This window comes from Eubalaena glacialis, chromosome 2, assembly GCF_028564815.1.
Source record: "Eubalaena glacialis isolate mEubGla1 chromosome 2, mEubGla1.1.hap2.+ XY, whole genome shotgun sequence".
NCBI classification, from domain to species: domain Eukaryota; kingdom Metazoa; phylum Chordata; class Mammalia; order Artiodactyla; family Balaenidae; genus Eubalaena; species Eubalaena glacialis.
In genome coordinates, this window is record NC_083717.1 from 118992843 (window position 1) to 119008598 (window position 15756).

The following is a 15756-nucleotide window of genomic DNA, read 5'->3' on the forward strand; positions in this document are numbered from 1 at the left end:
GAGACAGCATTTCAGATAGCTCTGCTCCAAAGAGGCAGGGGGTTAGGTCAGTATATATGTGATTTTGGTGAGGGGTGCGGGGGATACCTGCAATCAAGCACACATTTTAAAATTTTTATTTATTTATTTATTTTTTTGGCCAAGCCACATGGCATGTGGGATCTTAGTTCCCCAACCAGGGATCGAACCCGTGTCACCTGCAGTGGAAGCGCAGAGTCTTAACCACTGGACCGCCAGGGAGGTCCCAAGCACACATTTTTGCAGAAGGTTGCTGCTACTCTCGTGAAGGTTACTTCTAGTCATGAGGAGCAGACTTCACCATGAAAGATTTTAATGCTTTTCTAGATATGCGGAGATGCAAGAATTGGGCTCATAAAAATCATCTCCTGAAAATATCTAACTCTCTGAAGGTCTTCTCCGCCAGTTCTTCCCAGAGCACAGAGTGCCTCATTCTTGATCTCCACCCTGAACTCCTTTCAGAGAGTGTTAAAGTTCAGCACTTGCAGCAGCTCATGATTTAATCCTTGTAGAGGTAGATGGCAAGTGCCAATTTGTAGTTGGCACTTGGTAACTTGCATTCTAAGTACCAACATTATGCAGTACAGCATATGTTTAAAGGTGACGATCAGACTTAGACTGCCAAGGTTTAAATCTTGTTTTCACCTAACAAGCTCTGTGATCTTGGGCGTAATAGCCACCTGAACACTCACTTTCCTTGGGTGCAAAATGGGGTTAAAGTAACCTACCCTATAGAATTGTGGGGACTAAATGAGGTAGTACCATATAAAAGTGCTTGCCACACTATCTGGCACATAATGTTCTCATGGTGGCTATTTATCTAAGAGTACTGGTTTAATATTAAGAGAAACTAACATGCAAAAAACATTAAATCTAGTATTACCTATTATTCTGTTAAATTCGGACGCCTAAATCTGACTTTCCTTATTTCACCTTTCCGATACTGCATTCTCTCCGTTTCACACAGGAAGTAAAAATCCCAAGACGTCAGCGTTCTCCAGAAGAGAAAAAGAAGAACACAGGTAGTTAATACAAACAGAAACTCTGCCTGTCTCTGACGCGTTTCTAGAGACCGCAGCAAAAAGCCCGCCCCCGCCTCCTCCCGCCCTCTCGATTTCTGGAGGCGGAGACAAATCCCAACACAGAGTCGAGGCCACCTCGCTTCCGGCTGGCTACGTCGGAACTGAGGCGCACGTACGGTCTTCAAGGAGACTTACATATCGATTGCTTATTGGTTACTAGCAAGCACTCCTTCTCCTCATTGGCTGATTCTGCCCCGCGCCGACGTTCCGCGGAGGATGTTCGCCGCGGCGAGTGAGAGGGTCACTGCACCTAAATTTCCGGTTCCGGTTCACCTCTGGCTCCATGGCGACCGCTAGAGGACCGCGGTATCTGCTGACATTAGGCAGATGGCGCCGCGGCTTTGGAATAGCTCCCCAGTCCCGAGTGAGTGCTTACTTTTCCTGCTGTCGAAGAGGCTGTGGATCTCAGAAACAGCTCCGCTCCGAGGAGGAGCGCTCTCGGCCGCCCCTTCCTTAGCCACCGTCCGCAGCCATGCTTTCTGCCCCCCAATCAGCTTTTCTTTCCCGGCCTGCAGGCGCTCGCTGCCCTCGTGCCCGGCGTATCCCAGGTGGATAACAAGTCTGATTTCCTGGGGAAGAGGCCCCATCGCCGGCACCCCGGCATCCTGCAGCTGTCGCGCGTGCGGCTGCCGCAAGTATTGGTTGACGCCGCGCAGTTACTGCTGCTGGGTGAGTAACGGTGGGAAATGGAGGCTCGAGAAGAAGAGGAAACTGGGCCTGCGTGCAAGTGATTCCACTTTTCATTTTTGGGCCTTAGAGAGCTCGATGCACAATATGGAGAAGCAGGTGCAAGCACTGACCAATTATCTCTGGAGCCGGCATTTACCTGTAGAGCCAGAGGAGTTGCAAAGACGGGCTGTCCATCTGGAGAAAAAATTCCTGGAAAACGCAGGTAGGGCTTAAGAATAAAGAGTAGGCCAAATTGAAAAAACAGAGGGAAATGAAGAGCAAGAAATAATTTCGCAGTCTCTTAAATAGATACTGCAATTTCTTATTTGCCTTTCTCGCGAGAGCAGTTATTACGCTGATGCCTTACTAAGAGAAGACAGATTATTTCAGAGATTGCGCTTGGGGCTTGAATAAAGGTCAGTGAGTGCTTCAGTATCCTGTCGAAACTTAGATCTTTGGTTTTGTCCTCCAAGTCCACTGGATTAAGACCATCTAAGTTTTTGTTCAAGTAAAATAAAGTTCGTCTCCAGTACTAAAACCCACTACAGGGAAAGGAGAATAATTTATCAGGTTATTTTTATGGTTATGAGTTGTCTCTTATTAAGAAACCTGCCTTTTATTCCTCTTGTATTCCCCGAACTTCTCATAGTATCTGGTTCATAGTCGGTGCTCGGTAGATAAGATAGTATTGAACAAAACACAATCATGAGACTTTAGTTTTTCAAGCCCCTTTCCTCCCTATAGGAGCATTGGAGACGTCACAATATTAATTTTTGGGGAAGTGAAGAAATCCACAAAGTACTGTGTTTATCCTAGCCTTTAAATTTTTGTTACACCTCCTTTTAATATAGAACACACCTGTGGGATAGAGTTGGTTGAGTTGAATAAATTGCTGTTAGAGGAAATATACTATCTGTTACACTTTGGTGGTGGTGGTGGTCATTGTTATTCTTACCTGAAACTTTTCTCTAGGTTTGACTTCTCTCTTAAGCTTTGAGGCTTTTCCCAGGTGGGAATTGAGGATGAATGGGCAGCCAGTCTATTCAGATATTGGATCTGAGCCCTGTTCTTCCTAGGTCCTCACTTCCAGTCCTTGTTCTCACCCCAGACTCATGTCAGATGGAAAAACTTTGTGGAGAAGTGCTGCATGCTCTGCGTAGAACTACCTATCATTGGCAAGAGTTGAGGTAAGGGAGACTAGAAGGGCTGCAGAAGAAGGAGACTTGGGGAAGTACAGTTACACAATTTTGTGTTTGAAAAAGAGACCGGGCTTGTAAGCCTCCCTAGGACTCTTCTGTGTTGAGAAGTGAAAGTGTTGAGCTGGAAGAGCCCTTTCCAAAGATTTCATTTCCTAAAAGTCTAGAGGGTAGCTACGGGATAGAGGTTATTTCCCAGTGGTATGACTCTCTGGTTTTTCTGGCAGCTACAATGAGGGACTGAGCCTGGTGTATATGGCAGCAAGACTGGATGGTGGCTTTGCAGCAGTCTCCAGGGCATTCCATGAGGTGAAATTTGCTCAATTTCCTACCGTTAGTTCCCTTATTCATAAAGTAGTCTTCTGGGGTAGGATACTTGGGACGTTGCATGTGCATATTTTTTTTTTTTAGGAGGTTCTCTATCCTCTGAAAGGAATTTTTGACCCAAGAAAGGTTTAGAAGCACTGTTTTAAGAGCTTTCTATTCTATAAAGCATTTACATTGAATCTTAAAAGGCAGTCATATCTCATTTTCTCTGTTGTGGTCCCCTAATTCATGTTGACCAAGTGTCTACTTTCCCCACTGTGGGGTGTTGTATATTTCTTTAGATCCAAGCTCGACTTCCAGAGTTCCAGCCACAAACCTTGATGGACTTTGGCACAGGTACTGGCTCTGTCACCTGGTGAGTATCTTTCTCTTTCTCTGTCAGTTCTAGCTCTAGAGAGCCATGCTTACACCACGTCAATATCAAGAGACTGCAGAACCAGAGGGAGAGTGGGAAAGTTGGGGACTGGAATGTTTCTTCCCTCAGATTAGACAAGGCATGAGAAGGTATGTGGATTAGGGCCAGAACATGAAGAAATGTCAAGTGAAAAAAAGATCCACGATTAGAAGGATGAAAAAGGAAAGGAATTTAGTCTAGGGTGGAGGTTTTGCATATCATCAAGATTTTTTTGTGCACAAATAGTTTTTGAGTCTGCCTTTTTTTAAGGAGTTGTAAATGAAATAAGAAAGTAACACTATTAGTTTTTCCAACTATTTTAACATAGCACTCTGTTTCTCCAAGGGTGGGTTGGGAACAGAGGGGTCTCTTGTAGGGATGACTCTGTCATGAGAACTGGCGATTTATTTTTTGCCATTTTAGGGCTGCTCATAGTACTTGGGGCCAGAGCCTACGTGAATATATGTGCGTGGACAGCTCAGCAGCCATGTTGGAACTGGCAGAAAAGCTACTGAAAGGTGAGGACAAAGTATAAGGAAGGGCTTTTCCAAAGTTGAAGGAGTTAAAAAAGAAAGGAGTACAAGAGAGGGTCTTTTATTGGGGAGTAGAGGAGAGGGCTAAAAGTTAAAAATGAGTCTGATCTTCCAATGCGATAGTCCAGCAGAAGATGCTGGAGGCCTTTGTTGGACTGTGAATGGGTAGGGTAAGAATAACAGGACAGGTGACCCAGTATTCTCTCTGCCCTTTTTTATAGTTGCTTACTCTATTGCATCTCACCCTCAGCTAGCGTTTTTCTTTGTTCTCGGGGCCATGTTTCTTATCGGAATGTCACTTCAGTTTACACCTGTACACTCATAGTTGCCACATCTCTACTTTCCTCTACAGGTGGTTCAGGATCTGGGATGCCTTATGTGCCAGGTGTCTTTTTCAGACAGTTTCTACCTGTATCACCCAAGGCAAGTGGCGATGTTTAAAGTATGCTAAATGTGGAGTATGCACATGGAAAACTGTGGCCTTGGCTTTGCAACCTAGCATTAAGTGTTAGAAAATAAAAGAAAGCAGAAGAAATTTAGTGGGATAGACCTTTGTTGTACTCTTAGAAGAGGGAGATGTCAGGTCTGTCATGTTCCTTGTCCTGTGCACCAGGTACAATTCGATGTGGTGGTATCAGCCTTTTCTCTCAGTGAACTGCCCAGCAAGGCCAACCGCACTGACATAGTCCAAACCTTGTGGCGCAAGACAGGTCATTTTCTGGTGAGTAGAAACCCCTTTTTCCCTTCAAGTTTTAAAGCAGCTTCATGGGTTTCATGCCTTTCCTTCTCCCCGTTGGAGCGTGTCTTCATTCTTGACCATTTTTCTCTTACATAGATCCCTTTGTCCCTCTTTTAGGGTCTCCATCCACATCTTATATATAATGCCCATTTCTTTTAGGATCCCTATTCCATCTGGGAATGTTCTTACAGAGCTACTGACATTTATGTTTTCGTGTAATTCGGGGCTTCTTATTTTCCCCTTTTGTAATCAGGTATTGGTGGAGAATGGAACAAAAGCTGGGCACTCCCTTCTCATGGACGCCAGGGACCTGGTCCTTAACGTAAGGTTCTTTCTCCTTTTTTCACCTTACCCTCCATACCCCACCTATTCTCACCAGTTACTGGCACGCCTGTGAAAACTGAAGGGACTCTGTCATACAATGGTGAGGATGACTCTCACGATAGTAGGCATATGAAGTAATTATGATATAGGGTAGTGGTTGGCAAACTTGGGCCTGTAGGTCAGATCCAGCCTGCCACCTGTTTTTATATGAGCTGTGCTTGTTTGTGTGTCTGTGGCTGTATGTCTGTTGTCTATGGCTGTTTTCAGAGTACAAACAGCAGTTGAATAGTTAGGAAAGAAACAGATTTTGCCTACTCTCTGGGCCTTTTAAAAAAAACATGTTTGCCGACCCCTGATCCAGGGCATTTCTGAGCCAAGAACCTTATCTCTTTGGGACAGTATGAGCCAGTGTATAATCATAAATTTAATTGTCTTAGAGTGGGATCTTTTTGAGAGTGGAGGTTGCTGACAAGGGAGAGCACCATACTATGTGCCAAGTTTCTGCCTTTCTCCTGCTGCAAAGAGAAAGTTCTTTGTTTGGAGTATTAAAGAAGCAGCCAGCTTAATTCAAAGAACATAGTTAATAATTACCAGAATTGAATGTTAGAGGAGTCCTCAATTTACTGAGTGCAGAGATTGAGTTATGAGAATAGACCCCTCAGGCCCAACCTAAATTTTTGATTTCCTTTGATTTCAGGGAAAAGAGAAGTCACCTTTGGACCCTCGACCTGGTTTTGTCTTTGCCCCGGTGAGTATTACTTCTCCCTTTCCCAGCACGCAAAGATCTGAACTCAGCTGTGGCCAGGAAAAGTAAGAGAGTAAAGCTAAGCCGCCTCCACTACTTTGTGTCCCTATCCAGTTTCTTTCTTAATGATTCCTCTGGCTTTCCTACCCTCTGCTCCTGTGCTCCCTTATCCCTAGCCCTTCTTGACTCTCACTCTTAGTTTTTCAGTTTTATGATCCGTTCTTTTGTCTTACCTCATGTCTTTTGTTTGTGTTCACAGTGTCCCCATGAACTTCCCTGTCCCCAGTTGACAGCCTCTAAGCCCCTGGCCTGTAGCTTTTCCCAGGCCTACCATCCCATCCCCTTCAGCTGGGTATGTACTCTGGGAATGCTGTGGTAGGGAGAAAATAGCCTGGGAGAGCACAATGAAAAAGACTGAGAGGCGGGAGGATTTGGAAAATTCAGAGAATAGCTTGGAGATTTTAGGCCTTGAATGTGCATGACTTACAGAATATGAAAAGGGCTGCAGGAATGGGGTTCAAAATTTTTTTTTCCCTTGTCTTTTACCTCTAAGCCATCTCTATATCCTTAACTTAGAACAAGAAGCCAAAGGAGGAAAAGTTCTCGATGGTAATCCTTGCCCGAGGGTCTCTGGAGGAGGCTAATCGCTGGCCCCGAATCACTCAGCCTGTTCTTAAACGGCCACGCCATGTGCATTGTCACCTGTGCTGTCCAGATGGGCATATGCAGCATGCTGTGATCACAGCCCGCAGACATGGCAGGTATAGAGGGTGTGACCAAAATTAGTGGAAGGTAGCAAGAACCTGCAGCCCACATTGACCCTCTGTTTTATGTAGGGATTTGTATCGCTGTGCCCGTGTCAGCTCCTGGGGAGATCGTTTACCTGTGATCACGCCATCTGAGCTTCCTCCATCACCTGCTCAAGATCCCCCTGAGAGTTGACAAGGATGTGTAACGAGTGTTTTCTTCTATCATGACTGCCAAGGCTGAAGCTACCTGGTATCCAGGATGGGAGTGCTGGTACTTTTACAGCAAAAAACTAGTTAAAGTAGCCTCCATTATAGTAGGCCTTATTCTCTTAGCTCACTCGGCCATCCTCTCACAGATGATTTTCTTTCTTGTTTAATTGCACTTTGCAGATGATTGCCTTCTAGCTAGAATTGTACTATGCACCTGGTGTTTACTCCGCCAAGGAAACACTCCCTAACACTCCCTTCCCTTGTGAGCATTGTTCATTCCAGAAAGAAGGTCACCATGCGATAATCTCAAGGACCACCAGAACCAGTCTGGAGAGCACCTAACACGAGCTTTGAAATTTTCCAGAAGTGAAGAATGCAAGCTTGCATCTACCCTGATCCTTATCTATGGCCCTATTTTCCACTTCCAAACTATAAGACCCCTTGCTGTTCTCTCTTAAGGGAGGGCACAGTCTTTAGGGCATTAGCCTGCTGTGGCCTCCTTTGCCTGGCAAAGCAATAAAAGCTACTCTTTTATACTTCACCAAAAACTCCGTCTCTGCGTCTCTGTTCAGCACCGGTGAACAGAGGCTGAGTTTCAGCAACAGTACCCCTATATAGCTGTGTTCGCTTAGGTTTTAATAATAATTAAAAGTTTTCAAAGAATGGAAATGGATCTTGTGATTCTTAAAAGGTGTAGAAGTCTGTTGTCATGGCCTATCCTATAATGAAGAGAATCCTCAGATTTTCAATGCTTCCCACACAAATCTCCAGCTCACCCTGTCCTGGAAGAACCCTGCTGCTTCCACCAGATTCCAGGACTTCCCAGGGAGTCCTGAGATAATCTGGAGTAGTGGGGAAAGCCACCCCCAGCTCCCTGAGAACTGGCTCAGCAGGTCTCAGGGTTGTTAGGCAGGCCACCTGCATAGGGGAATCAGCAGCTGCTTGGCTTCTATTTTTTTCTCCCTCCTTCCCTTTCAACTTTCTCAACTCCCTCAGAGTTCACTTCATACATTTCTCTCAAGAGTTGATACCCCTCAGGCCTGAATCTATCTCCACCCTCATATATCCAGGCAGGAGCCTTCAGTTTTCCCTTAGGCCTTGCTGTTTCAGAGCTAGAGCAACTTTCTTTGTCTTAAAACTCTCAGTCCCTCTCCTATAATTTATATCAGGAAACAGGCATAGTCAAAAGTTATAACAGTATTGATGTTGTAGTACTAGAAATCTTCCTTCTAGACATTTCCATGCCTGGAGCTGTTTTTCTGGGGTTACAAGATAGGGGAGTCCCCCTCCTCTGCTAGTTCCCACAGAGTGGTGGCAGCTCCACTTCCCAGGCCCTCCTCCTTACCCCAAGTGGCCCCAAATCCCCTCTGAAAGGGTGCAGTTCAGGTATCAGCATAGCAACCTATAAGACTTGAGGTGGGGTAGAGAGGGTATGGAAGCCTTAGATCAAATGTCCTGAGTGAGGCAGGACCAGATTGTCCCCAACACAAAACAGCTGGGGAGAGCTACCATAGACTCCCGTTTTGGATTAGAACAGCCCCAGGCTAGAACTAAGACTCCACAGCCCTTGGGTTAGTCGGAGCATTGAAGAGGAGGAGAAGACACAGCACCAGGCTGTGCCTGGCAGGGAGTCTGGAGTTTCTGATTTCTAAATTCAGGAAGGCGTCAGCCAGGGGAGGGGCCTCCATGTAGGGGAAGGGCGGGAAGCTGGGGCTGGGCAAGTTTTCTATGCAAGGCTGCGCAAGAAGAGGCCACACAGACCAGAAAGAAGACCCAATAGCCTTCTGAAACTCAGAAGAGTGGACGCTCCAGCTTTGACCACCTGAGACACCACTCCTGCTGCAAAGATTGTAACTCCATTTGTTATTCTGAGGCCTCTACTTACCCTGTACCACAAGGATGGAGCCACTACTAGGAGTAAAAATTGGCTGCCTGTTTTCCCTGCTGGTTCTCACTCTGGTCTGTGGCCTTTTCCCCATCTGCTTCAAATGGTTCCAGACTGCTACAGCCACAGGTACAGCCCGACCACGTCTTTGTCCCCATAACCTAAGTCTGACTCAGCCTTGTCACCCTATCCTGATATCTTGCTCTGATTCTCTCATCATCCCCAAGCTTGGGACATGGGGTGCTGCCTGTGGCTCTTTAGTCATCGTTGTCTATCTCCTCTTTGCCAGCTGGATTGTAACTCCTGCTTTTTATTAGGTCATCACCGCCGGGTCCTCAGCCTCCTGAGCTGCACTTCTGCTGGCATTTTCCTGGGAGCGGGGTTCATGCACATGACTGCTGAAGCCTTGGAGGGAATTGAATCAGAGATCCAGAAGTTGGTGATACAGGTGAGCAGCAGAGTTGCTGAGCTGCAGGGCTGTGAGGCCAGAATGATGAACAGAACCAGGAGTAGAAAGGGGGGAAAGTAATGAAGCCAAGGACACAGGAGGAACAGCAGGGAAGATGACAGCTCTTGCGCGGAATGATGGAAACAGGTCAGACTGGCCTTTAAGGAAAGTGATGGAGCCGAAGGCACAGGACGGGAAGCTGAGCTGCTCTTTCCCTCGTCTAATTTGTGCTTTTTTTCTCCCTAGAACAGCACAAACAATGAGGGGAATTCTGATGATGCTGATTCAGCTTATGTAAGTATCTCCCACCAGCCCCTACCTGGAGAGTAAGGAGAACCAGAGATGCCTTTCGTGCCCAGACCTTTTGGAGAGGATTTATGTGTGGAATTCCAGGAATTCCTTCTGCTTCTCAGCTCCGGCATTGTGGAGGAAAAGAGGAGCCACCCAATCCTTCTGGGCTTATGAAACCCCAGAAAGAACTCTTGTTTAGCCTTCCATTCTTTCTCTGGACCCTTTGACATGCTTCATATCATTTTCCCATTTTTTAAACCAATTGATATTGTTTCCCTTAGTTCCTCTGGTATTCTTGTTGTCGAATGTCCGTGTCTACTCTTGGCTTCATTTCCCTTTTTTTCGTTCTATTACCACACTTCCCATTCTCTTCAGTCTCCCAATCCCATGTCCATCCAATGCAATTTCTTCCCTTCCTTTCCCATCTCACAACCCTTCTTTCTGTTCCTAGATGGAGTATCCCTATGGAGAGCTCATCATCTCCCTGGGCTTCTTCTTTGTCTTCCTTTTGGAGTCACTGGCATTGCAGTGCTGTCCTGGGGCTGCTGGAAGGTCAAAAGTGCAGGAGCAAGAATGGGGTATGGCTAATGTCCTTGAACCCCATAGCCATGGACCTCTACCCTCACCATCACGAGGTCCCCTGCGAGCCCTCGTCCTCTTGCTCTCACTCTCCTTTCACTCCGTGTTTGAAGGTCTAGCTGTGGGACTGCAGCCAACAGTCGCAGCTACCGTGCAGCTCTGTCTTGCCATCCTGGCTCACAAGGGGCTCGTAGTGTTTGGTGTAGGACTGCGGCTGGTGCAGGTAGGCACTGGATCACGTTGGGCCATGCTCTCCATACTGGCGTTAGCTCTCATGTCCCCCGTGGGCCTAGCCCTAGGGCTGGCTGTGCCTCAGGGAGTCTCTGAAGGGGGGCAAGGCTTGGCCCAGGCTGTGTTAGAAGGCATGGCAGCTGGCACCTTCCTGTATGTCACCTTCCTGGAAATTCTGCCCCGGGAGCTCGCAGGTCCTGAAGCCCCTCTGGCCAAGTGGGGCTGTGTAGCTGCTGGTTTTGCTTTCATGGCCTTTATTGCCTTGTGGGCCTGAGAGATTCCTGACTTTTCTGATGGATCTAAGATGACCTCCCTACCCCCAAGAGATGCCTCCCAAATGACTTTAGCCCTCTGACATTTCTTCACTGAGTGACATTCACTAGGCATCATTCCGTAACCTGGACCCCAGCTTTTCGCTACGCGAGATGCCATTTCTTATGCAGGACTGAGAAAAGGATGTTTCAGTTGAGTGCCTATAAATTGGAGGATTGATATAAAGACCATCACTCCAGATTTGACTCTTGTCCCGTTTATCCTACTGTTGTGTAATAAAATGTCCATTTTATCCTTCCCCTTCAGCCATGCTATACTTCATTTCTCCGGGTTGCCTAGGAGGTACCTGGTACAGGAGGTGTGGTGGAGTGGAGAGCGGGAAGGGTGAGTGTGGGATGTAGTCTTATTTTCTGGAATTGGGCCCCCAGCCATTCTGTCAGTTGCAGGCCATGCCTCTCGAGACATGGGAGCATTGCTGAAATTCCAACGACCTACTACCACCTTATGCACAGGTGTTGAGAAACTGAGCCAGAGTTCCCAGCATTTAGAGAGAAGAGGTTTAAAAACAGAAACCACAGGGATCTAGATTTTTTTCCTATGCTAACCACACCCACCCCACTCCCAGTGCCTATTATCGGTCTCCCACAAAGTGTTCAACAGACTCTTCAGATAAGGCTAAATGGAGCCTATTTCCATCTGGTTGCTATGTTTCACGCTGAGCCCTGTGTGGCTTCAGGGCCACTCTTGCTCTTCTTTGAGTCTCTGTCTCCCTCCAGCTGCCTTGTGCTGAGAGATTAAGAAGCAGTGTGTTTGGAGAGGGAGAAAGGCACCAGAGAAATGCCTGGGGTGATTACTTGGCTCTGCCACGACTTAGCGGGTTTTCCTTCTGCATGCCTGACCTGCCGCTAGGGCTCCAGCCGCTCCCTGCTGGACAATTTGCCTTTCAGTTTGAGTAACTCCCACAATGTGTTGCTTCTCTTAGAAGCTGCTAAGGACATGTACATTATGTGCAACTGAGGAAGAGCAGGATGGCTGTTGCCCAGCCCCTGACCCACGAGATGGAGGAATATATCAGACTTAGTGGAGAAACTGGGAAAGAGAAGGTGTGCCCTTTGAGCTCAACAGCTTACCACTTTGCCCCTTCTCATATTTTCGGTGTGGAAGCCCAAGTGGCCTTAACATGGACCAGGTCTCCCGAGTTTCATTCTTGTCTCAGTCTGTCCTCTGTCCGTCCCATCCCCCTCCCCATAAATTAAGATACACACACCTCCTCAGCAGCCCAGCTTACACACACAGGGGTCAGCGAGAAGGCAAGCTTCAGGCAAAGCTAAATTAAAATGTCTGACCTGGGAAATAATCTCCCTGAAGCACCATCCTATTCCGTTTTCCCTTCAGTATTAAATGCTCTCATGTGGAATACACTCACAGGTAGTAATAATAGAATTTCTACATTGAGCACCTGGCACTGTGCTATTGCTTTCACATACATTATCTCCCCTTCCCAACCCTTCCAGGTAGATCTTATCCCTATGTTAAGTCTAGGGAAGTGCATTTAGAAAAGTGAAATAACTTGATAGCTAGCTGGGGTTCAAACCCGTGTTTCTGTGACTCTAAGAAAAGCTCAAGATGTAGATTCTCTTCTTCCTTACCTTTCCCTCCCCATCTTCTTCGTTAGGGTCTCATAAGAAAGCGGAGAGCACATTGGATAAGTGAGGCAAGTTTAATAAAGGGAGTATATAGAAAGGTGTGGGCAGGGTTTAGACAGAGCAACAAGGGATGGTGTAATCCCCTGGGGCTGAATAATAACAATGCTGTTACCTAGGCTGAACAGAGGGAGCAGTTACCAAAAACTAGAGGGCCATCCAATAAGAGGTGTGGCCTCGGTGCAGGGATGCAACCAACCTGCAGGGACTCGACCAGGAGGAAGCCAGAGGAATACCCTCACTCTCCTTCTACTCTTTGACCTACTGCCAATGTCTCCTGTGGCCATACCCAAACCAAGAACGAAAGAAGCCAAACCAAAGAAGCCAAGGACGAAAATGTCTGTTGGTGCACTGCAGATAGGTCAGCCTTGTGAGGTACAGGTCCTAAAGAAGTCTGGAGAGGCAAACAGAAGACGTCCCACACACCACTGATTCTCTGCTGCTTTCAACTCCAGTGATCTTGCCCAGACTTTGGAAGGAGAAATTGGAAGGGACATGATTATATGGAAGTTAGAGAGCTATTTCTGGTACAGAGGATTTGTATGGCTATAGAAAGGAGGCTTGAGGAGAAGCACATTAGATTCCGAGGCTCTTCACATGTTTCTGGGTCACTGATGCTATCAGCATTTGAGGTCAGTGAGCAGAGGCTGGAGATTTCGAGCATGGGTGGGTCATGCATTTTTTTTGCCTCCTCCCATCCCAGGAGACTTTAGATTCCCCTTTAGCCTCCTCTGCTTTCAGCCATCCTTCCAATGACCATTTCCTTTTCCTTTCCCAAGATCCTTACCAACCAGGACTGGAATCATCTTTAGTTTGAACCATATTGTATCAAGAGCTAGAATAGAGCTAGAGAATGCTGCAGAGAGAGAACATTGGGATCAGGAAAAGGAACAATCTTGATCATTTTCAAAAGCTCTGAATCTCCAGCAAGGAGCCAGAGAGGGCTCTAAGGAAGCAGAAGATGAACGTGATTTCTGAATGAGCTGGAAATGAGGAAGAATGGAATAAGAACAGGCATGAGAACCATAGGACAGGAGGGACAGCTGAGTTAGCTGGGGCATGGTGACTAGAAGCCAGATTCAGGAGTGAACATTGATTCTCTCAGCCTTGAGAGATAGGTTGTAACTGAAGAAAATTAGAATCATGGGAGTTGAAAGATAAAAATAGGAGCGAAGATATACAGGTTAGGAAAGTAGATAAGAGGAGAAGCTAGTTGGAATAGTCACAAGAGAGTTTATGTGAATCAGTTTTCAAGTCTTCTCAACTCCTGTGTCCCTTCCCCACCCCTCGTTCTCCACCCCATCTATTTTTATATATTCAAACAGAAACAAAAACAAAAAAATGAGACCTCCAATTGCCCTCCCGCTTTGAGCCAGCTTTCCATTTTTGCACCAATAAATGATTTTCTGAAGCAACCCCCTGGAGCTTTCCACCTTTCCCTTGCTTACAAGTTGAGGATCGGGCTTGGATATTGCAGTTGTAAGATAAGAATTTGTGAAGAAAGGGAGACGAGGAACAGCATCAAAGGGAAACCAGAGTTTTGTGAATACCCCAGAGCCAGGCGGGAGGCCAGTTAGAGAACACGCGTCAACAAGATACATCCAGGAACAAAAACCAAAGAGCTCCAGACTAATTCTTAGGAGACAATTCATGCCACTTTGCCCTCCCCTGAAGGACAGCTTTCCAGTGTCTTGCCTCCCTCACCAGAGGAAATGGTCCCTTGCTCCTGGCTCTGGATGACAGAGTACAAGAAACAGCTGCCAGATTTGGAGTGGGTTGGTACATGTGAGTGTGCCGACCGGCCAGATACCCTCACATTCCCCCCGCTGACCTGAGGAAGAGCCCATGGTTACTAGCAAAGGTGAAGCCAAAGGGGTGCAGACAGGGGTTATGCCCATCCCCAGTCTGTGGGGATGCTTAAGGACTAAATCTAAAGACGCCAGTTGTCAATGCTTTCCTTTTTATTTCAGTTTTATTCTGAGTTACTGTCTTTAGACTCATTGAATGTCAAAAACAGAAAGCATTCTACTTTTACTGTATATTTATCCAACTGGCCGAAAATTCTGATGTTGGTGAGGAGAAAGTGTGTAAACGACTACATTGTTCTGGGCATGGTTTACCCTGACCACACCCCTGGCCTCTGGTCAGAATAGACTCTCACTTTCCAGTTAGTCCTAAAATCTGTCTAGAAAGGTCATGTCTCCCACTCTGGCTTTTCCCTATTAGAGGAGTGCTCTTTAAAGCTTAACATCTATCCCTCCTGCTGTAGTTTCACTGCTTTGTGTGTTCCTTTAGAGAATCACCCTTTAATATCTCTTTATGAGTTCCAGAATTTTCAAGCTGACAACCCAAGGCTCTCATGACCGTGTTCTTCTAGTTTTAATCTCCTTCCCATAGCACCCTTGCTTAGCTATCTTGGGCTTCTGTTCCTAAAGTCAGGGAAACATTCCTTGAAAATGAGAGGAAGGGAGAAACAGAGTCCTAAGCCTGAAGCCGAGACAAAAGGGCGGTAGTTTGCGGTTCAACATCTGTGAAGTCGCCCCACCTCTCCTCTGAGCCTCTGAGCGCCGATCTTGAGAATGGGCAGGAGTCACAGACCACTGCTGATCATGGTATCAGGCCCTCCCACCATAGCTACTGCTAGAATCACAAAGAACAGTGGGGGACTCAGGAAGGGACCTGGGAGCTGGGGAAAGTTAGGAGGAACCATGCCAACCACAGGGGGGCACTGAATCCCCATGGGCTAGCCTGGAGTGTGCAGGACCAACAAAGTAGAGAGGTCAGTCAAGGACAGCAAAGCCCTTCTCCCTTGCTCCCAGCAGACAGCATCTCTCCCTCTACCTAACTCTTGGGTTTCTTATAGATGCAGAGCCATCTATAGGAGAGAGACGCACACGGTCACCACCCATTTCACACACATCCTCCATGACAGATACATACACACACTCTCTCCTATGTACACACAACTGTAATTTACTCCCTCTTCCGAAGATTACCCTGCTAACAGTGTTATCTTTTTAGGCAAATGTACTGAGAAGACCTGCCTTCCCTTCCATAACGAGCAACAGCAGCTATTGCCAGTCAAGGCTGTGAGTTCTCTGCCTTTCCCTCATGTTTATCTAGGAGCTGGTTGGTCCACTGACTCCAATTATGCTGTTTCTTTTCTTTAGTGTGGCATTTAAGCACTGCTTGCTGCCTGCCCTGTGTGTGGTTAGCCAACACCCTCACCATCAATAACTAGCTGTATAACTTGTATAACTCTACTGGTCACCTAGTACTGCCCCCTTCTGGTCCTGACCTACTGTATTTAAAATAGACTTGGTCCTGTGAGAGAGTGAGGAAAAGCTCAAGATTCAAGAA

General features: G+C 46.7%; 2 protein-coding genes across 3 annotated transcripts; both read left to right on the plus strand.

Moving 5' to 3' along the window:
• Nucleotides 1-1349: 1349 nt before the first annotated feature.
• METTL17 (methyltransferase like 17) lies at nucleotides 1350-7866 on the plus strand. Of its 2 annotated transcripts, XR_009699409.1 has the most exons (15): nucleotides 1350-1464; nucleotides 1616-1769; nucleotides 1858-1992; nucleotides 2878-2956; nucleotides 3193-3274; nucleotides 3574-3647; nucleotides 4110-4204; nucleotides 4572-4642; nucleotides 4833-4940; nucleotides 5212-5280; nucleotides 5980-6030; nucleotides 6287-6379; nucleotides 6604-6788; nucleotides 6864-7047; nucleotides 7167-7866. XR_009699409.1 is itself a non-coding variant. In XM_061180567.1 (14 exons), the coding sequence occupies exons 1-14, from the start codon at nucleotides 1384-1386 to the stop codon at nucleotides 6967-6969; spliced, it is 1383 nt and encodes a 460-aa protein (XP_061036550.1). In that variant the 5' UTR covers nucleotides 1350-1383; the 3' UTR covers nucleotides 6970-7866. The 2 variants fall into 2 exon arrangements, 1 of the variants encoding a protein (XP_061036550.1); XM_061180567.1 differs by having other exon boundaries at nucleotides 6864-7866.
• An 853-nt stretch (nucleotides 7867-8719) lies between these two features.
• SLC39A2 (solute carrier family 39 member 2) lies at nucleotides 8720-10861 on the plus strand. Its single transcript, XM_061180568.1, has 4 exons — nucleotides 8720-9000; nucleotides 9189-9319; nucleotides 9566-9613; nucleotides 10062-10861. The coding sequence occupies exons 1-4, from the start codon at nucleotides 8886-8888 to the stop codon at nucleotides 10692-10694; spliced, it is 927 nt and encodes a 308-aa protein (XP_061036551.1). The 5' UTR covers nucleotides 8720-8885; the 3' UTR covers nucleotides 10695-10861.
• Nucleotides 10862-15756: the final 4895 nt, after the last annotated feature.

Excerpts from the sequence above, each read along its gene's own strand:
- METTL17 (XM_061180567.1), top strand. The coding sequence starts at position 1,384 with ATGGCGACCGCTAGAGGACCGCGGTATCTGCTGACATTAGGCAGATGG. Across the intron at positions 1,770-1,857 it reads CGCGCAGTTACTGCTGCTGG|AGAGCTCGATGCACAATATG; the intron begins GTGAGTAACGGT and ends TTTGGGCCTTAG. Across the intron at positions 6,380-6,603 it reads ATCCCATCCCCTTCAGCTGG|AACAAGAAGCCAAAGGAGGA; the intron begins GTATGTACTCTG and ends TCCTTAACTTAG.
- SLC39A2 (XM_061180568.1), top strand. The coding sequence starts at position 8,886 with ATGGAGCCACTACTAGGAGTAAAAATTGGCTGCCTGTTTTCCCTGCTG. Across the intron at positions 9,001-9,188 it reads CCAGACTGCTACAGCCACAG|GTCATCACCGCCGGGTCCTC; the intron begins GTACAGCCCGAC and ends GCTTTTTATTAG. Across the intron at positions 9,614-10,061 it reads ATGATGCTGATTCAGCTTAT|ATGGAGTATCCCTATGGAGA; the intron begins GTAAGTATCTCC and ends TTCTGTTCCTAG.